Source organism: Rhamphochromis sp. 'chilingali', assembly GCF_963969265.1.
Source record: "Rhamphochromis sp. 'chilingali' genome assembly, chromosome: 20".
Lineage (NCBI taxonomy): Eukaryota > Metazoa > Chordata > Actinopteri > Cichliformes > Cichlidae > Rhamphochromis > Rhamphochromis sp. 'chilingali'.
Window position 1 is genome coordinate 32,587,529 of NC_137947.1, and position 21,412 is coordinate 32,608,940.

At 48.0% G+C, this 21,412-nt stretch overlaps 2 protein-coding genes across 5 annotated transcripts; one reads left to right on the forward strand and one right to left on the reverse strand.

The window, feature by feature from the left end:
- Positions 1 to 610: 610 nt before the first annotated feature.
- Positions 611 to 3,551, reverse strand: yipf3 (Yip1 domain family, member 3; the record flags this gene model as incomplete). Its single annotated transcript, XM_080868797.1, has 8 exons — positions 611 to 732; positions 891 to 1,014; positions 1,110 to 1,223; positions 1,390 to 1,521; positions 1,600 to 1,692; positions 1,921 to 1,966; positions 2,049 to 2,155; positions 3,366 to 3,551. The coding sequence occupies 8 exons, from the start codon at positions 3,549 to 3,551 to the stop codon at positions 611 to 613; spliced, it is 924 nt and encodes a 307-aa protein (XP_080724923.1).
- A 698-nt stretch (positions 3,552 to 4,249) lies between these two features.
- ncoa4 (nuclear receptor coactivator 4) lies at positions 4,250 to 16,166 on the forward strand. 4 transcript variants are annotated; one of them, XM_080868352.1, is made up of 11 exons: positions 4,250 to 4,501; positions 10,739 to 10,862; positions 12,810 to 12,950; positions 13,031 to 13,119; positions 13,422 to 13,530; positions 13,719 to 13,799; positions 13,871 to 13,999; positions 14,085 to 14,771; positions 14,851 to 15,132; positions 15,217 to 15,315; positions 15,394 to 16,166. In XM_080868352.1, the coding sequence occupies exons 1-11, from the start codon at positions 4,251 to 4,253 to the stop codon at positions 15,397 to 15,399; spliced, it is 1,998 nt and encodes a 665-aa protein (XP_080724478.1). In that variant the 5' UTR covers position 4,250; the 3' UTR covers positions 15,400 to 16,166. The 4 variants fall into 4 exon arrangements, with proteins under 4 accessions (XP_080724478.1, XP_080724479.1, XP_080724480.1 ...); XM_080868353.1 differs by having other exon boundaries at positions 13,874 to 13,999; XM_080868354.1 differs by lacking the exon at positions 4,250 to 4,501 and adding an exon at positions 7,180 to 7,339.
- The last annotated feature ends 5,246 nt before the right edge of the window (positions 16,167 to 21,412 follow it).

The window sequence follows — 21,412 nt, forward strand, 5'->3', positions numbered from 1 at the left end:
TTGGATCAGACTGGATCAGTAGCACTCGTGTTCGGGGTTGTTGACGGCAGTGACTCGCACTGAACATTTCTCTTCCATAAATATAAATGTGGGAAGCAGAAAACTGTGAAAACAACAAAATGCACTTTTGTTTATGATACAACTTCTTTTTGGAGTGAGAAAAGAATCTGTTACTGTTCATGATGTTTCATATTTTTGTGCTGTTGCTGTAAATATTTGTGTCTGTTCTGAGTTTTAGTTATTAAATCGAGTAAACATCATGAATATCTTCACTTTAACACACATCATGTGACCTCTTTTTGTTTTTGTTTTTTATCTGAAGTAGACTCAGGTGAGTTTTCTGCTGACTTCCTGTTCACCTGTGATAACACACAGCTGTGAATGCATCAGAACATTACTCTGAAATACAGGCTTTCATTTTGGAAAAACTGAAGTACAGGAAGTCTGAACTTGATGAAACCTTTATTATCCCATATGTACACGATCAATAAATCAAAAAGTGAAGGTCGGAGAAGAAACAAACCCCCCCCCCCACACACACACACACACGCACGCAGATCTTTAAATTGAAGCGTTTAAGTTTCACAGACATAACAGAAACCCCCTCCCCTCAGTAGGCGCTCAGCAGCATCCCCGGGTTCCTCGCCGTGGCGTTGAGCATCACCTCGGGCACGTCTCTGGCCACCCGCTGCATGGGCGCCATGTTGTGTCCTTCCAGGGAGTCGAGCAGCCCTGAAACAAACACGGAGGAGAAAACACGAGTCAGCAGACACACCTGTGCAGAAGTAAGCATAAAAACCAGCGAGACAGAGCACGCCGTGCCGACCGAACCGCCCTGGACCGGCAGCAGGAGAACCACAAAAACCTGTCTCTGTGCTTCTGGTTCTGACCTTCTACGATGGTGTGGTAGTTGAAGTGCAGGTAGAGCAAAAAGAGCATGTGCAGCAGCCCCAGCGTCCCACAGAGGAGGAGCCGCGGCGTCTGACCCACAGTCCGAGAGAGCAGCGCCGCCACCTGCGCACACACACACACACACACACACACAAACAGGTGAGCTCACACAGGGAGCGTGTCCTGGCACAGGAGCTGATGGGAAGCGACAAGCTCACCATGCGCAGTGTGGACAGGCCGCCGAGCAGCAGCCACAGCCCGTAGAACAGGAAGTGGAAGTGGATGTTGTAGGTGACGAGGAGGACGATGCAGGGACCAAACAGGCCGTAACCCTGGCAACGGCAGACAGGAGGTGAGGTCACATGACATCTTGTAGGAGGAGGAGGGCTGCATTCAGGTGCGGCTCAGAAACCTGAATCACATCTGAGAACAGCAAAAACACACCACCCTGTTCTGCGTGTGTGTGTGTGTGTGTGTGTGTGTAGTTCCAGGACTTACCAGCAGGGACAGCATCTGCAGCATGGTGATCTGAGCGTTGGCCAGGTATGCCAGGAAGTAGATAAAGGCTGAGACGCCGAGCCAGTAACCGAAACACGTCCCGATAGCAGTGCCCATCAGTGTGCCCTCTCTCTGCAAATACACACACAGAGAACACTTTAACAGACAAAGAAACATGAACAGGGTGTGTGTGCATGTGTGTGTTCTTACGATGACAGTTCCTGAGGTCTTCATGCCGTGCAGCAGGATCGCCACCAGAGTGAACACCAGCATCAGCGGCCCGTACAGCTCGCCTGCGATCTTCTGCACAGGAAGCACACACGTCAGAGGAACCTAAACCTGGATCTGAACATCACCTGTACAGGTGTGAATCTGACCATCGAACTGCAGTGAGACACGTTTGAACCCTTTATCGGCATCTCCACCACCAAGCTCCCTCACGAACATCAGCTCCAGCCTCCGGTCCAGCAGGAGGCGCTAAGCCTGCTCACTGACTGCCATTAACACTACGACAAAGAGACTCATGCATACCTGGGGGAAGTTGATCATGCGGACAGGTATCAGCGACTCGATCAACCTGCGGGGGAGTCAGCCATTAGCTGTTAGCACTAGTCTCAGCAGAAAGCAGGAAACAGCTGACAGGAAGGAGGAAGTCTTACCTGTTGCGCACCTGTACCGGCTCTACGTCAAAGTATGGCCGCAGGATGTCGATGTTAGCGTACAGGTTGAAGGCTTTGGAGGCCTGACGCTTGCCCGCCTGCCACACCTGAACGCATCACACAGGTAAAACATTTCAGAGAAGAAGAAACGAGTTAGCGCTTTTCCACTAACACCTGCTCGGCTCGGCTTTTAGCCGTAGTACCTGGTACCAGGTAAAGTACCTTTAGTACCTGCTTGGCCAGGGTTCCAAGTGATCTGAGGTGATCCAAACATCTAACATCAACAGACTGCATCCCACCGATTGGCCGGTCAGTGGCTTCACTCGATGAGTCATGAGAGCGACTCCTTTAGGAAAATCAAAACCGCCTTTTTTGAAACCCACAACAAGGAATGTGGCCACACAAACCAACACCGCGGCGTCTGACTGAACGCCACAGAGCAGCGGGTGCACCATCGCCTCGACATCCTCCACTGCTGTGTCGTGTTTGTGTCACGTTAAAACGACGCCACAGGACTGTCGTCACCGCTGACGTCAAACGACTGAAGCCGAGCAGGTACTAGTGAAAAAAGCGGTAAGAGTGACGTCACTAAGTAACAACAGAGGCGTCCAGGGGCTGTTAGGTTGATTTTTAAATAAAGCTGTTGTAATTATATTTATATACACACTGCAAATGTGCTCGTATGGGTTGGCACTCCTTTGAAGGTTGAAAGCTTCGTTCGGCGTGACTGTCCGGACTGATAAACTGTAGGAATGACGTCGACTGCAGAGGTTTGTTCGCAACACGCTTACACACAGATAATGGTTAGAATAAGTCTCTGGGTTCGAGCGTCCGAGCAAGATATTCTGAACCTGAACTTACAGTCAGTAGAAGAAGAATGGATAATAACATTAGATTATCAAGGCTGGGCAGGGAGGTGTTTTCCTTTTCTGTCTCGGACAGAGAAGCGAACAGATACCGGGCGATGGACGGGGAGGATTCGCCAGGAGACAGCACGACTGTGTGGGAGCCATGATAACCTTTGTTTTTGTCTCACTATAGAAAGTTGTGCTGCCCGTTTGAGGGTTATCCTCTTGGTGAACCAGATGCTTGATTTCACACACAGATCCACAGCACTGTGTAAACTTGTAATTTCAGCTGCCAACACAAATTAAATCTTTTTAGCTGGCAGACCTTTCTCATGAATTTCCTTCTGAAATTTTGAACACGGTCTTTGTGTGGCACAGAGGAGCTTCAGCTGGCCTCTGTAACAGCAGCTAACAGCTACAGAAGAAGAAAATGTTTGCAAGTGTTTAAGACCAGATAACCCCGCCTCACCTCGTCGGCCACCTGCCGGCCCAGCTGACCCTTTAACCCCTTCATGCCCAGGAACTCTCCGTCGTCGGCCACGTCATCCTCGGTGGCGGCAGCCTCTGCCGCGACCTCCTCCTCCTCCTTCATCCTCTGGTGCATCTCGCCCATGTCCTCAAAGCTCGAGCCCGACGTGTCGTCCATGTTCTCCATGTCGATGACCGCTGAGCCGCCGCCCTGAATGCAGGAAACACGAGAGTGAGGGAAGGAGACAGGAGAGGAAACACGGGAGACGTATAAGGAGACAGGAGAGGAAACACGGGAGACGTATAAGGAGACAGGAGAGGAAACACGGGAGACGTATAAGGAGACAGGAGAGGAAACATGGGAGATGTGGAAGGAGACAGGAGAGGAAACACGGGAGATGTGGAAGGAGACAGGAGAGGAAACACGGGAGACGTATAAGGAGACAGGAGAGGAAACACGGGAGACGTATAAGGAGACAGGAGAGGAAACACGGGAGACGTATAAGGAGACAGGAGAGGAAACACGGGAGACGTATAAGGAGACAGGAGAGGAAACACGGGAGACGTATAAGGAGACAGGAGAGGAGTCTTACTGAGGTAGGGATCGATCCGTTAAACCGACCAACAGTTTGTTAATCAGTTTATCAGAGGAGCTTCCAGCTGATTACAGATGTTCAGTCGGCTGATCTCAGGTCAGCCTGGTGTTAGCCTGTTAGCTCTCGGGTCTCCTGTTACCATGTTAGCATGGTTTGATTCCTCACAGTGCTTTAACCTCGCGAGCTCACCTGTACGCTGTTTCGGGCTAACCTGCAGCGTCACTCAGGTGCTGTTACTTTTATAGGCCGGCTGGGATGCTCGTTAGCCTGTTAGCATGTAGCTCACCTGGATGAGATTATCGTCGAAGCTTCCCCATGGTTCCGTGTTCCTGCTCCCGGAGCCCGAAGACATTTTCCCCACAACAGCAGCGGCTCTCCGTGGGGTGGAGTCTGTGTCCGTGGTTCGGTCGGTGGATCCGCGGATGGATCTTTTTCTTTTCCTGCTTCTAAAATCTGATGTTTTGGTCCGTAGGACGCCCCGCCCACCGGCTGACGCCACATCCCCAGTCGACGTGGAGGTCGAAGATATCGCGATATTTCCGTGAGAGTTTTTTCATTCATTTGATCATATCTGATTCATGTCCTGAGATTCCACTCATGACAAATCGATGTTTTACAGACGCTCACCACTCCATTTCTTCTCTGACATGCAGATGATGTTTGTCGAGAACAAAGGGTTCCAGTTTGAAGCAAAACTGTAAAATCAGCAACATGTAGCAATTAGAAAAGATGAAGATACACATTTTAAATCTCAGTCAGGGAGAGATTGAACTCTTTCTCGTGTGACATTAAATCTGCTCTGAGTGGTCTGATGTTATTTTCTGATGGTTCACAGTCACACATCACGTCTGAGAGCTGATTAATGCCAAGTTGTCTTTAATCCTGGTCCAGTGAGCTCCAACAGCACGCTTATTTATGTGTCTTTTTAAAGATTTGGAAACATATCTTGATGCTCAATCATCCAGGTAAGCAATTCCCAAAAAGTTGATTCTGTTCATCTCAGTTGATACTCCTGACACATACGGGATCACTACAGGTTTTCTTTATGTGATGTCCTCTGCTTCCCTGGCTGCTGTGTCTGTGGGGATGGTGTTCGCTCCTGTTCACGTCCTGATCACACTCAGCTTATGCTCCAGTGGATGATCAATTCAATTCAATTTTATTTATATAGCACCAAATCACAACATAAGTCGCCTCAAGGCGATGAGAGTCAAACCTTGAATACTGATCTGTATGCGTAGGTTTCCGGTACACATTAGTGTCCGGTTTACTGGGTGGGATCAAAAACACTTACTGGGTTTGAGGCTCTGTGTTGGTTTGGGTCTCCTGAGCGAGCAGAGACTTGTCAGACGTTTTTTTAACTTAAACCTGCAACTGCTTCATGACTTTGAGCATGTTTGTCTTCTCTGTCTCAAAATGAACCCAACAGGTCTAAAGTCAAATATAGAAGGTCAAACATGTTGAATGTTAATTGTAGAACAGGATAATAGTTTTAATATGTGTAACCGGTGTGATTCTGCGTTGTGTCTGATACAAAAGGTAAAAGAAAGAAAGACCTCCAAGTAAATAATTTGCCCACTCCAGCTCCTCCAACCAAATACAGGTCCAGTTGACTGCTATCTTCCCCGGTAGGGCACAAGCATCGAAGGCGTTGGAAAGGGAGGGGTGATGAGTGAGTGCTTATCAGTGTAAGTGTGTGTGTGGGTGCGTGTCCATAGTTTAGCTGAGACAGTGTCCTTCGGCCTATCAGGCTAAGTAAACAGTCCTCCAGCCAATCCAGGTGTCCTTGCATGGGATGGGAAGAATAGCCGTACACAGTCGTTATCAGGGAGTGATTGTTCCGCTCCAGCCTTGGGCCTGCAGCTGGCGCCGTGATGGGGGTCCGCAATGTTTATGTTGGTTTTGTTAATTTCCATGCGAGCAGCCCAGGAGAATTTTTCAGGCTGCTCTTTAAGACTCCGACACTGGCCTCTCGATCTCCCGTTGGAGAGTCGCGAGCCTCCCCATGATGGTATCAAACTTCTGTTCCATGGTGTTATTGTTCTTTTGATTCTGAGACCTCACAACTGCAGTGATCCGTTCCGTGATGTTTTCCAACTGTCGCTCAAGGGTCTCATTTTGAGCAGGCCCCTCTCTGATGTTTCCCCTCATACGCTCAATGGTGTTGTTTTGAGCCTTCACAGCAGCTGCAAGCGTCTCCAAGGTGTTGACCATATTACGTTCGTTGTGAGAGGTTGCGCCTCGTTCCATTTCGATTCCAGCGGGCAGCCTTGGGGGGGTTTGAACAGCCGGTTCCGCTCTCTTATTTCTCCGATAAACCAGGGCTAAGCCAACTCCGATCAGCATGAACCCTGTTATCATGGTTCCGAATAGATAGATATCTTCAGCGTTATATGTGTGTTTTACAGTGTTGGGAAAGAAATGACACCCACCTCTCCCACAGGGGAATTATAGAAAAGGGGAGAGGCAAAAGGGGTACATTGTATTTATAGGATTGCACCAAAGAAGAAGAAGAAAAGAATGAGGAGGGGCTCTAACTGATAATGAACATAACTACAGGCTTGGAGGTCCTAAAAGTCAGGTATAAAAGGAGTAGTTTGGGGGTTTAGAACACATTTTGTGTAATTATAACAATATGTGATTTATGACCCTGTTACATATGCTCAAATGTTATATCAGTGGTGTACAGGCAGCAGAAAGAATCAAGTCTGTGACTGAGTAGCTAAGTGCGGGGATAAGTCTGCTGAACGCTGCCTAAAACACAACAGAACACCAAGAAGTGTTGGCCCAAGGATCGGCCCCGGTAACGGGTACTTATTTAGACATTGGCCTTGAAATGTGAAAGAGAAATCAAAGACTATGCGATCTTTATTGTTGTGACTTATCACGTGATGAGAAATGTACCAGACGTCTTTGCCATCGTCAATCCCCTCAGAGCTGAGTTTAGCCACATAACTAGCTTGCTCTAACTTTAAGATCTGATCTCTGTATGAACGGCTTTGTCAGGATCTGTGGCTAATCGAGATTCAGTATTGCAAAGTCGTGACATGACTGCAGATGGAGGGACATACAAAAGACCTGCGCTTCAAAGCATTTCCTCAAAGTGGACCTTTTCCGATGTTAGTTCAGTACCTTTGGACTATAATGTCAGAGGGCTACAGTTACCGGCTGTGTCCTAGTCTCACCAGCAGGGGGCAGCCTCACGCTGCACGATAGTTTGCCATTTCTCGCGACACTTCTCCGCCCTCTGTGGTTCTTGTTCCTTGACGCGGTGGTGACATTGGCTTCATTTTCCGGACCGTTGTTCTGGCTGTCGTGTTGCCGAACCGAGCGGATCATTAATGATATCGAAAGGGAGAGTCCACGGTAAAGGTTCCAGGTGAGTGCAGCGACACGCGGAGCGGCTCCCCGAGGAGCTGTTAGCCGTTAGCTCCTCGGTGATCCTTTAAAACACGCAGTTAGAGTCTCAGCCCGAGAGAAGCTGGTTAATTGTGTGACTCTGATTAAACTGTGTTGTTGCCGCGGTTCGGTATAATTTCTGTCGAAGGTTAAAGGCGCCACAGACGCTAGCCGCGTTAGCCGGAACACTGTAACCTCGTTCCGAAATGTTAAAAATAAACTGAGGGGTCAGAGGTCATCCTTTTTAATTTAATGTGTTAAAATGCTGCTCCGTTCGCTTGTTTTACTTTGTATGAAATTCGTTTTTACATAATATGTATTTCTGGGATCCACTCTGTAATTCGGCTTAACCCAAACACGCTGATGCTTACCAGTTGTTACAAAACGTCGTCCTAAAGTCACCCTGGAAGTACTTAATTTAACCAAAGAAGGTGCAACAGAGGGAAGAGTGTGTGCGGCTGTTGTGTCAGCTGTGCAGATTATTGCGCGGCACACAATATTCTGCGGACTTTGGCTGCGCTGTGTCACGCTGCCGGTGGTTAATATGTTACGGATATCAGCTGCACTCAGCGACCCCATCGTCGCTTTATCTCGGCCTTTGGAATGTGTTCAGCGGATCCGCCTCGGTGCCCCCGGCCGGCCCCTCCCTACTCTGGACCCGGAGCGGGGGCCCCTCGCCAGCCCCTCGGCTAGTGGTTACCCAGTGGTAAGACTGGGTTCTCTCTAAACCACGCCCCTCGTAGAACTGTTCCTCCATTGGCTTAGCCTCCAAGCCCCCGCTCTGTAGCTTAATGCGTACGTGCCGGCCGGCAGGCAGTAATGGAGGGCTGTGGCTCCTCCTCCCGTGAGCTGTGGAGGAAAACACCAGAAACGCCGGCTCTGAGCGAGACTGCCTGCGGCTGAAACGGAGCTTTACCCCTGCAGTTTTACCGACACTGAGTCAGCATCAGGTAAAACCCCGCGGTTTACCGACTGTATTCCACTCTGTATGAGGCGGTGGTTATAAAACAGGAACCGAAAGAGACGGACTTGTGCTGCATTCGTAATTGACGGAGAAATTGTGTATTTTCTTATGAGTTGGTTCCTCGAGGCGCCCTTTAACTGCGTGTCAGTTTCATTTATGTGACAGGTGACGAAGAAAAGCTTCCCATGTTGACATTTTAGTTGTTTTTCTTATTCCTAAAGGAGCTGCTGAAAGCAGCAGGAGGCCCTGTTGGTGCTGGTAGAGTGCACTGAGAGCTGGTGTTGTATTTACAGCCTGCAGGAGCGCTGACACCACAAAATCAATCCCTATAATGCAGTCATTTTCATTTCACTGGTGACAGACTGTCAGTGTTCTGACTGCATTAACTGATCAATCAAGTCAGTACCTGCAGGTTCAGGCATGCGGTTGATTTACAGTAGAAGAAATGAGAGCGTGTGTGTGTGTGTGTGTGTGAGAGAGAGAGAGAGAGAAACTTCCTCAGGGGATTTATTTTTTCTGCAGACAAAGAAATAAATTCCAGCACTGCTCTAAAAATAGAGCTCGCTTCCTCAACCATCAGTCGTTATTGATGGTAAATATCAGGAACTAGTCGGTCTCGTTCATAGTTCTTTAGTTCACCTGCCAGGTCATAAATAAAGTCTGGATGTAACAGGTTCTATATCATAATGTCAGTCAGCTAAGCCCACAGGTGTTACACATTATTACACACACAGGTTTTGATCCGGCGTGTTTCCTTCAGCTTTTAATAAGTTGTGTCAGTAAGTTTCCATATGAAGTTCAGACGTGTTGTGAAGGAAAAGTTAACGCTGATGAGAAATGATCAGTACCAGCTGTTAGCCTGTGTTCTGCTGATCAGCTGATTATCACACAGGAAGTGGGTGAGCGTTGAGCTGGGGTCAAAGGTCACACAGTGAGGGTTATCAGCTGCAGACAAGCGTCTGTTTACAGCTGATACTAAGACACTGCTGCACCCTGAGACCCCACCCCCTCTAACAGCTGATTAACAGTTCACTGTGGAGGGTTTCTGCACATGCTCAGGAATGCATGTACTTTGTACTAATAATGCCAAACAGAGTATTCCTGTAAAGTACTTCATAGGGCTATTTAAAGTACTTTAGTACCTTTTTTGCGCCATGGACCGATTTATATCTGACAATATTTTCACGGACTAGCCTTTAAGGTGTCGTGGATACATACAACAAAATAAAGTCAGTACCGCTACCAAAAAAAGATCATAACACACGGGAAAAGACCCAGGGACACCGAGTTAACGATAAAAACCAAACGACTCACGGACCAGCCCGGGGGTTGGAGACCACTGCTTTAGTGTCTTTCATTACTTCCGTGTGTGTGTGTGTGTGTGTGTGTGTGTGTGCGCGCGCGCTAGTGATGGGTTAATCTAATTGGTTTGTGGCGAGCCGCGACCCTCTGACCAATCACGGAACACAATGCTGCAGCGTCCACAAACAGCTGATTGAACAGGAGGAGCTTCTATGGAAAGCTTTACTGTTGTTGTGTGAGTGACTCAGAGGAGCCGCAGAGCTCGCTGTGTGACCGCGGCGGCTATTATTACCCCCTGAGGTCACAGGCGAGGAAGATGATGGTGTAGAAATAAAGCGAGGTCCTAAAGCGTGTAATCCTGAGAAGGGCTGGGCCATATCATACCATTCACGGTAATACCGGTGTAATGTTGGGCAACGACAAGAAAATGAAATTTGGGTAAAACGCACATGGCGGAAAAAGCACGGTGGCGACAGAGAATGAGAAGAGCGAGAGCGGATCGTTGAATGAAACCATGAACCTGAACTGGTTTGTAAAATGCTGCAGCTTCACTGGTGTGGAACTGGTTTGGCTTTCCTCCGTCAGATACACAACAAAGCACTATTTTTGGTAGCGCATGCTAGCGGGCCGTCGTTATTACCGTGTTGTTTGGAAAATACGGTGCACTTAAAATCAATCCTTTGATTTTTCTGACAGTCGACAGAGTCCCTTATAACCCCGTGCGCCTTATGTATGAACTCTGGTTGTGTTTACTGACCTGGAAACGATTTTATGTGCACGGCGCTCGAAAATCTGTCAGATGTTTCAGTGCGACTTTGCTGAGCTACGAACTGTTAAATGTTTATATAACTTTAATGCACATAAAAAACAGCTGCTTGTTTCAGTGGAAATACATTGATGTTTGTTTTGCACTAATAAAGTTGAGGAGTTGTGAAGTATTTTGTCTCGTGTCGATTATATCCTCAGTTATATCGTTATCACAAATTTTCAAATGTATGTCGTGATAAATATTTTTGGTCATATCGCCCTGCTCTAATCCTGAGCACACTTTAAAGTCAGTCGTCAATTTCAGTGAAATCACCGTGCTGTCTCCACTTCCTGTTTTCTGTCCAGGATGTCGCTGGAGGTGCTGGCGGCGAGTGGCCTGAAGCAGTGCCAACAGGCCCAGGATCAGCTGGAGGATGCCATCGGTGCCGTGATGAAGGCGGAGCAGCAGCTGAGGGAGAATGCCAGAGAGGTGAGTGCCTCCTCTCTCTGAACAGGAAGTGCTTTAAGGCGTGATAACCCCAGTGTCACATGACCAGCGCAGTCAAGCCAAGGTATTTATTTTAAAGCAAGAACAGGAAGAGGCCCTTTCAGCAGATCAGATGGTAACGGCACAAATGTGTTCGACATGCCACGACACAGGAAATGCGTTGGCAGACTGAACCAAACGATTCCTGTTCAGTCGATCAATAAAGTTTGTGCCCAGCAAGTCTGTGTTGGATTAGAACAATTGATCAGTGATCAATAACTGAACTGCTGATAAGCTCACGTGAGTTTGTAAAATGTTTTCCTGCTGCGCTGCAGATGGGAGGAAGTGCAGGTCAGCTGATTCACAGGAAGCTCCTTGCTGAAACCTGGATCAGCTCACACGTTTTCTACCTGCTGTCCTGATCAGTGCGTTAGTTACCTGCCACCAAACGGAGCTGCTTGAAACTTTATTGACACCCAGATCATTTTACGGTGAAACACTTGTCCTGCTAAACTGCTGCGACCACTCAGCTGGCTCTGTGCCACGCCCCCTGTTTTTCATATCAAACCGTGAATCACTTGAGCTTTAAACACCTGAGGATTTACCTGTTGAGACCAACCAATCGCAGTTAGCCATCATCATCTTCATCACTGCTGACTCGGCAAGGCTGAAACCACCTGAAATCCTGCCTTTGTCTGCAGCTGAGCCACAGGTGAGGGAGAGGAAGAGGAGGGTCAGGGCGAGGCGGGTTATAAAGCCTGCAGAGGAGGTGAGAGGAGCTCAGAGGAGGTGAGAGCAGTGAAGTGCGACGTGCTGGACTTCATACTTTATCTCCAGGTAAAACTTCAGGCTCCGGCTCAGGTGTGCGTCCATGCTCGTTGGTTAGGGACTCACAGCTTCATTATCGGGGTTGGATTGATCTCAGCTCCGTGATGTTTTGTTTTTTTCTGTGAGATAAACTTTATTTAAACTGAGCAGAAACAACAGGACAGGCTGTTTTACTTTAACCTGTCAGCTGATCCACCTCCACAGGAAGGGGGAGCTCGCGTGTCCGTGTGAAAAAACTTTACTAACAAAAAGCTTTGTTTACGCTCTGTGATCACATGACTGTCCGCAGCGCTGCGAGGCTTCACGTTAGGACTGGGCAATATATCGAGTTTTTAAATGTATCGATATATTTTTATACGAGATATCACAATATCGTTTATATCGATATAGTCTATGTTACGATATGACTATACTTGTGGAGCCGCAAGTTTGCCTCTTTCGTCCACTTTTGTCTCTACTCGGCCTCGCGTCTCCTTCACTGAACACAACTCCCCCATCGCTTCACCTGCAGGCAACGGCAGGACGGACACGGCAGCTGCTCGGTAAAAAGAAAACATTTGGAGATTATTTTAGTGCTGTCAGCGTGACGTTAACGCCATAACTGCATTAACGGAGCAAATCTGTTACCGCGGATCGCCCTGTGCGTGGAGGCTGGACGGCGTTAACGAGCTAACCGGGCTAATGCGTTGACGCCTAAAATCCTTTAATTTTCTCAAAAATCGACAGTGTGCCTTATGTATGAATTCTGGTTGTGCTTACTGACCGCAAACCGATTTTCTGTGCTGCACGGCGCTCAGCAATCTGTCAAAAATGTTTGAGTACGACTTTGCTAAGCTACGGAGCCGCACTGCCTGATGGATTGTTGGAGCATTACGGCTGCGAGGAGCCTCGCGGAGTGATACGTACTCTGCTTGAGCGTAATGTTACCGTACTATGTGTGTATAAGGACCAAAGACGGCACCTGTTAAGAGACGTGGTTACGAAGCGGATTTCAAACTCCAGCCTGTCAGTCACGCAGTAGCTGTGAAATTTCTTTTGTTTTTCTCTGGAAGAATCTGTTTGGTTACTGAACATTTCACGTTTAGGTGTTGCTTAACACGTCTCACCTGTGCGTCCCCTCAGGTGCGCTCGGAGTTGCAGAGCTGCGTGAGCCGCCAGCAGGAGGCGCTGCGCTGCAGGGAGGTGTGGCTGCTGGGTCAGATTGAGCTGCTCGAACAAGTGAAGACGGAAACTCTGCAACAGCAGCTGCACCAGCTGCACCGGGTAACTGGGGGCGGGGCCTGTTTACCTGTGTTGACTGTTTGTTTACCTGTCTGCTTACCTGTGCTGTGTCTGTGCTGCAGCTCCGAGGTCAGTTTGACGTGATCGCCTACCAGCTGCAGAGCTCCAGCAGCAACGACCTGAACAACCAGCTGACCAGCTGCATGGAGAAGTACGTGCGCACACGCACAAACACATGCACACACACAGATTTGTGGGCGCGTTCACACCTGAGCGGTCTGTTCTCCTTGCTGGTGCTCTCACCTGTTGGCGTAGCTGTCCCAGTCTGCACACCCTCAGTTAAGGCATGCAGTCAGGATTTCACTGTCTAATGTGATTACATCTGTGCTAAAAGCTGATGTAATCAGATTACTGACATACTGAGCTGGTTTTACCTGTAGACTCTCACCTGTAGGCATGTGTGTCAGGTGCGGTGCAGTCATGTGATCTTGTTGTCTTCTCCTGTGTGTGCAGGTTGTCCTCTCTGAGTCTCACTCCAGAGGAAACACCTGAGTTGAGTTTCCATGCCGACTCTCGCTCTCTGAAGCAGGCCATCACCTCATTTGGCAGCATCAACGCCCAGGTAACACACACACACACACACACACACACAGGTAACACACACACACACACACACAGGTAACACACACACACACACACACAGGTAACACACACACACACACACACAGGTAACACACACACACACACACACAGGTAACACACTGTGTTAGTGGATCTTTCAGGTGTGTTCTCTCTCCTTCCTGTTTACAGCTTGTGGAGGGTATATCCTCTCAGAGCTCCACCCACCTGAGACCTCAGGTGCAGAGTTGTCCAATCACAGCGAAGAAGCAGGTAAGTTGCGTCCTGGTGGTGATGGCGATAGTGATGAAAGCAAGGTGATGCTGATTGCGTCTCCCTCTCAGCAGATGGCTGAGCCCTCCTCTCTGAGCGATTGGCTGCTAGAATCTCAACCCGCCAACAGCTTCGCTCCCATTGGCTATCAGTCTAGCACAGACCCGCAGGATTGGCTGCTGTCACAGAAGGAGAGTAAGGTGAGTGCTAAGGTGTGTTACCTGAGAACAGGCTCTGACCTCAGGCCGTGCCTCTCACCTGCTTTACTTCCTGTTTCTGTAACAGACTTCCTGTCCCGTGATGGCTTCCATGAACTTCATGAAAGCCTGGGGTCAGCTCAGGGACTTGGAGGCGTGGCTTATTCAAGACCCCTCCCCCAACCGGGAGAGAAGCGTCAGCAGCTGTAGCTCCTCCTTCTCCATCGAGAAGATCGACGAAATGGAGCTGTCCGCCGCAGCTGAGGAGGAGCTGAACGACTGGCTTGTTACCCCGCCTACTGCTGCCATGGAGACCATGTCGGACGCCGAACGTTGGCAGCGTGTCTTTAAGCCGTTTGAGGAAAGCTGGTCAACCGATGATTGGCTGTCGCCAGTGAGCCGTTCAATCGGCGACTGCTCGTCGTGCTGTCAGACCATCAGCGCAGTGGAGATTGAAAACCTCGGCAAGCTCAAGTGCCTGAAGACCACGCCTACCTCAGGCACCACCTCGCCCACTTCTCCCGTCCCCGTGTCGATGCCAGCGTCTCTGGAGGTGTGGTTGCAGAAGACGCCGCCGACGCTGCAGACCTGCCGCGCCAACGAGCTCTGCTCCGCCTACTCGGCCTGCGTCTGCGAGGAGAACTGCGGCAAGGATGCGCTGAGCCGCTGGCTGCTGCAGCAGGAGGACCGCGACAAGAATGGCGTCCCCAAGAACACCCCGCCCACTGCCAAGAGCGCCACGGCCACACCCTTCCACCGAGAGCAGGAACAGAAGGTAAGAGCCGATCAGTCAGCTCTGCTGTGACACTTCAGTAAGAATTAGGTGATTGATTAATTGATCAACTGATTGACAGGTTCAGGCCATCCTGGAGGCGTGGCTCCACCCCAGCACCGGCTCCACTCCCTCCAGCTCTCCTCTGCAGGCTTTCACCTCCTCGCTCTCCGGCTGGGTGGCAGCTGAGGAGGAGAAGGCGAGCCGGGAGGAGAACGGTTCCTCCTCGTCTCTCTTCCAGAGCCCCCTGGAGACGGACCTGTGGCTATTTCCACGGAAGAGCCCAGCGCCCGATTCCGCAGTGCCGCCCCAGGAGGAGGAGGAAGAGGACAAGTGGCTGCTGAGGAAGAGGAGTCAAGCTCAGGTGAGCACAGCTGGAGCTGAACACACACGTGGTTTGGTTGCTGCTCGCTTCCGGCTTCCTGACTGCTTCTTGTTTCCTCTTTAGGAACGCCTCGCTGTGGCGCTGCCCACCATGTGTGACCTGTTCTCTTGCATGAAGGTGGGCGGAGACAAAGAGAAGTGGCTGCACAGATCTCCCGTACAGGTGAGTCACCTGCACCGTGTGACGTGGTGTGTATGTGGGTCTGTCTGGGTCTGCCTGTCTCACCTGTGTCTCCTGCAGATGTGATGATGATGACGACGATGATGCTTCTTCTTCTCTGAAGTCACTTTATCGCTGATCAGCGCACACGATCTCATCTGTCTAACCGTCGTCGCTGACGCCTTTTTCTCCTTTCTGTGACATCATCATGTAGTGCCGCTACCCACCATTGATCGCCAGTCAGCAACAGCCTAAAGCCCCTTTCAGATGTAGCTGGCCCCGCCCTTTGATTAACGTGGCAGGAAGCAGGATGTAGGACTCTGAAAGGGGCCTCAGCAGTTTCATCAGGTGAAAGTTCATATGGCTACAGAGGGTGTGGTGAGACGTTTCAGCTTCTAATCAATAACCGATCAGTCACAAATCAATAATCAGCATTTAGAGCTGCGAGTGTTTCGTTTATTGTGGAAGAGATGAGGGGGCGGGACTATATGGAAGAGTGCGTGGGGTGTATTTTAAACATAAATTAGACTTTATTTTATAATACGACTGATGTCACTTCCTTTAACCACATTTTTGTTTTTCTAAAACCTGCTGACATCACAGAGACTCACTTCCTGTCTGGCCTGCAGGCTTCCATCCTGTAACGTGGTTTGTTGGCATAAGAGGGACTCGGTTTCCCAGAGTGCTTTGTTGGAAGAAGCTGTGCAGGCTGGTCACGTGACTCTGGTCAGCGATTGGTGCTTTCCATTGCAGCTCTCGTGTGAGGGGGCGGGCGTTATCACATATAGCTGTGGTGTCATCACTTTTTTTCCTGCTGTGATTCTCTACAGTAATAAAGTTTTCTGACATCATCACTGTGTCTGTGACATCACTGTAAGGTACCCGTAGTTTCCAGGTGTATCTGTGTTCAAACTGGCTGTGACACTGAGCCCAGCGCAGCGGTTTGACTTTGTGTTCGATGTTTCTTTAAACAGGACAGAGTAGGGCTGTGCCATATGACCAAAATCTCATATCCCAATGTAAGACATCTGTCGTCCTGACAACGATATAAATCACAAAAATGTAACATTTTCTGTGAATCTCGGGCAGCTCGACTTGCGTGAAGTGTTTCCAGCTTCGCGTCATGTAGCTGAGTCGAGTGTTTTAACCGATGCATGAAACGATACATTTTTAGACATAAGTTGTAACGGCCGCCATTTTCTTTGTGAGTATTTATTACACGGCGTGCTGCGGGGAAAAGCCTGTGCTAACGTTTGAGTCTAAGCTTTATTTTTTAGCACCTGGCGTCTCTTTTTTTTTTTTTTTAATTCTCATCTGTAAATAATCTGCTCTTTCACGTGATTCAGTTTATTTTGAAAAGTATCAACAGGATCTTGAGCTTTATTGTGGAAGGTTTATGTGGAACATAAACAAGCGGACACGCGATGCTGTTACCGTCGTTGTTGCTAACGACAACGCATGAAAACAGGCGCTTGTCTGTCCTAGTGTGGTTATATTACATATAAGAAAAAGAGAGAACTTTAAGAACTTAATAATAACTACAGTGACATCAGAACATGAAAAAATATTGCTGTAAACAGTTTATTTTGCGACACCACGAAACAAACGACAGCGTAAAATGAAACGATGGATGTTTTTATATCGTCATCTGATATATATCGTTATATCGAACAGCCCTAGGACGGAGGCAGCGAGACACTCAGGTACACCTGAGAGAGGAACATGCACCTGTGTCAGCTGATCAGCTGGAACTGAAACCAGTTTGACTCCCCAAATGTCAGCTGACCTGTTCGACCTGAAACTTTTTTATACTCAGACGTGAACAGCTCGAGGCTCGGCAGGCTGCCGGGGGTTAATCGATCCAAATGCAGATCGATACTATCTCATCACAGTCAGCCAGGCTTTTAAATGAGTGAACTTTATTGACAGTAACAGCAGCTTTCACACAGGTGGGTCACATGATTTAACAGGAAGCTAAACAGCAAACGTACAGAAAGGCAGTAATCAGAAAGGAAGGGTTGGAAATGAGGCTGGTTGCTGATGATAAACTTCCTGTTTACTGCTGCTGGTGAGGTCACACCCTTCATCAGGAGAACGCTGATAGGGACTGATGACATCACTTGAAGCTGGGGGCTACAAGGGACAGAGAAGCAGGGACTCGAATTAATAAAGTTTTTGAGTCCGAGGATTTGTGACCCCTGCGGCGCGTGACTTATTGACCTCTAACATCGCTATCAGCGGGCTGTGGGCGGTGCAGCGCAGACCTTCAACACTGAAGTGATTAAGAGGAGTTTCCCACCTTTATCGATGTTTGCAACAAGCACGTTTGTTTCAATAAAGTTTGCTCTGGTACAAACAGCTGTTAAATGTTCTGCTCGAGTTCAGAAACACGTTGCTGTCCAGAGCGCAGGTGTGCAACAGAACAAACAAACACCTCAGGGGGAGGGGAGACTGACTGGATAATAAATTTGAGCTGTTTTTCGCAGTGACCTTTGACCTTCAGCTGAGTCCATACAGCTGTGTTTGTGTGTCCTTCAGGCTTATCGGGAAAACCCATCACTGAGGTCGGAATGAGCAGGAGTGGGTTATACAATCAGCAGCCATTGTCGACCACCCGAGGGGGCGTGGCCCATCTTGACCTCAGCAGCTGGTGGCCTTGTTCCTGTGCTGCCAGGATTAGTGCCTCGGTCTTTCAGTCCAGACACTGGCTGTGTTTTTCTGAGCTCACGTCTTTTTTTCTTTTTCTTTTTTTTACTTTTTGGGGTTTTTTTCAGCTTCACTTCTCTATTTTCTCTATTTTCTGTCTCTTTCCTGTTTCAGTTTCAGGGTTTTTTTATAGGTTTGACCAGCTGTTTGTGTGACGTTTCTCTCAAAACAACAAACCTTTATTAATGCTACACAAGTTAAAATGATGAAAGTTTCAGAGAAATTCACGAGCTGATCCATAAAAATGATGAAAGCTTGAAGCAGTAAAACTGCATGACGGTTGTTACGTGTGACAACATGAATTCAGATTGTTTTTGAGTGTTTGCAGCTTCAGACTTTTAAAGTAAACCTGAGCTTTAATCACAGATCAATAACATAAAACCGCATCAGCTGGGGCCAAAGAGGACAGGAAGTTCACACTGACAGGAAATGACGCTGCTGGTTTTGATGAGGGGGAACATATAGAGATGCATCTGGTCGATCGGTATGGATCAATAACAGCACTGATTCTTTAAGAGCAAACGGAGACAGAACCATCAGTCTAAGCAGACTCCCTCCTGCTCCTGCTGAAGCTCCAGGGTTTGTGTCCCAGTGTGTCCCAGGAACTGGTCCCACCTCCTCCCATGGTCCGCTTCATGTCTTCATCACAGCTCTTGCTTTGGATCAGCTAACAGCAGGTCATTTTTCTCCTTCTGTTGAACTCTGAGCAGACACCGCCCCCTGGTGTTCCGATATCTAGCTTCATCAGGTCAAAGTGCCTCTAGCTTTTGTTTTTTTATTTAAATTTTTATTCTGCTCACGTCTGTGAGGAGGAGAGGAAGTGACGCAGAAGTATCTGAGAAACGGGGAGGGACTTTAGATGAAGCTGCTTAAAAAAAACAACAACTTTATTGAACAAAAGAAGAAAGCACAAAAAGCAGTAGCTACGTCAGCAGCACAGAGATGACGTCAAATACAGAAGCTGAACACACACGGAGGAATAAAGTGAAGACAGCAGGACAGCAAACATAGAAACTACAGAGGAAGAACAATAAGGTTCTAACTCTTTATGAGTGTTGGTCTGGATCTCATCATCACAGTCAAATGTCTGTGAATATGAAACTGGGCCAAAAAAAGGTTTCTATAGTTGTCCTGTGGTTAGCACGGCATTAGTAATGAAGCCTCTCACTGACAGATCCTTGATGACTGAAACAGAAGTTTAATGAGTGTCCGAAAGTCTCCTTATATTTCAATCGCATCGCTATAATTGTTATTCAGAACCACACGTCTGTCCACCCCTCCCACATTCGTTAAGTATGCCTACTGCTGTACTGTTGAGCTGCTGTTAACTTCCATTAAAGTATATCCGGACATCACTCTCTGTGCCCCACTCTCTGACCGGAGTTTAAGTCCTGAGGGAGCTATCATCCCAGCATCCCAGAGATAACTCTCTAACAATGAGCCTCGTCTTTGGTTCGTCTTCAGTTAGAACGATACCTCATAAAATCATAAAATCAATGTGAAATTTCACAGGAAGCCAGTGTAAGTTAGCTAAAACTGGAGTAATATGATCATGCATTCTGGCACCCGATAAAAGGCATGCAGCAGCGTTCTGTACTAATTGCAACCGGTAGAGAGAGGAGTGAGGGAGGCCTAAATAAAGGGAGTTACAATAGTCCAATCTAGAGATAATGAATGCATGAATAAGCTTTTCAAGGTCCTTGGGGGAAAGAAAAGGCTTAGCTTTAGAAATTTGTCGTATCTGATTGAAGCTGGATTTAACCACAGAAGATACTTGTTTCTCTAATTTGAAGGAGCTATCCAAGAGTACCCCAAGGTCTCTTACAATGTGGGAGAGGTAACTAGCAAGTGGGCCAAGGGTAACAGTTAGTTGGTTCAAAGGGATATGGCTGTCAAAGACAATAACTTCAGTTTTACTGTCATTCAAGGTAAGAGAGTTTTGAGATGGCCAGTGTGGTGGGGCGTGGTCTGCAGGTGCCATGCAGGGAGGGCGGACACACCTGCACGGCATCCTTAATCTCTCCCGCTGAGTTAAAAACACGGGGACTCAGGGGTTGGTGTGTGTTGTGGTGTGATGTGATTTGAATAAAATCGCTCTAAATGATGATCTGTGGTCCCGCCATGCCTTATTCCCACCACAGCCAGATTCTCACATCATGAAGACAGTTAAAGAATGTATGCGATGGATCTGTGACATGCAAACTCAAAGGAAAATAAATTTGAATGTCATCAGCATAACAATGGAAAGAAATATTATATCTTTGGAAAATAGATCCCAAGGGCAACATGTACAGAGAGAATAACATAGGGGCCAAAACAGACCCCTGGGGCACACCACAGAGAAAGGGAGCAGAGGAGGCGGAGTATTGCCCCATAGTGATAGAGAATGACCTCTCTGAAGGATAAGATTTAAACCATGATAAGGCTGTGCCCTTAAGACCAACTACTTGATGCCTTGATAATAGCATGTTATGATCTACTGTGTCAAACGCAGAGGTCAGATCCAGTAAGACTAAAACCACAGAGCAACCTGAATCAGTGGATAAAAGGAGATCATTAAAAACTCTTAACAAAGCTGTCTCAGTACTACGTTAATACCATTGGTAGCGTAACATTAAACATAACCACAGAATGATCAGAAATCCCAGAGTCCCTGATATCCGTTATACGAATATCCAGATCATAAGAGAAAACTAGATCAAGCGAATGACCTTTTAAATGTGTTGGTTCACTTACCCACTGCGCAAGATTAAAAATGTCAATAAGGGCAAGGAAATCCTTTGTTAGTGTGCTTAAAATCACCAACAATTAAAACACGGTCGTAGCGTAAAACCAGGCTCCCTAGAAGATCACCAAATTGAAAAATAGAATCCTTAACAGATTTCGGGGGTTGATACACCACAGCACAAAGAATTGGGGGGGGGGGGGCACAGTTCAGTTCCAGTAGCTGCACCTCAAAGCTGGTGTCAAAGACGGGTGGTAGTTCCCGGCATCGAAATTTGTGTTTAAAAATCGAAGACAATCCTCCACCTGTCAGAGATCTTAGAGGAGCTAGCATAGGCACAACCTGGGGGAAGAAGTTCTGAAAAAGCAGAAGATTCCTCAGGACGAAGCCAGGTTTCAAATAAAGAAAATCCAGCCCCGATGAGAGGAAAAAGTCGTTTAAAATAAAAGTCTTGTTTGCCAGCGATCTAACATTTAGCAAAGCCATCCAGAGTATAGTCAGATTGTTGAAAGCTGGAACAGATCTCAGCAGGCGAAGATTGTTGTAGTTCACACCACCTCTGGAGAGCCGCACCCAGCTCCGAACAGGTGGGCACTCGGCCGGGGAGTCTAGGTGAGCACAGTGTCCAACAGGACTTATCCAGCAATGACAGGGCAGTCTATAGCAGAA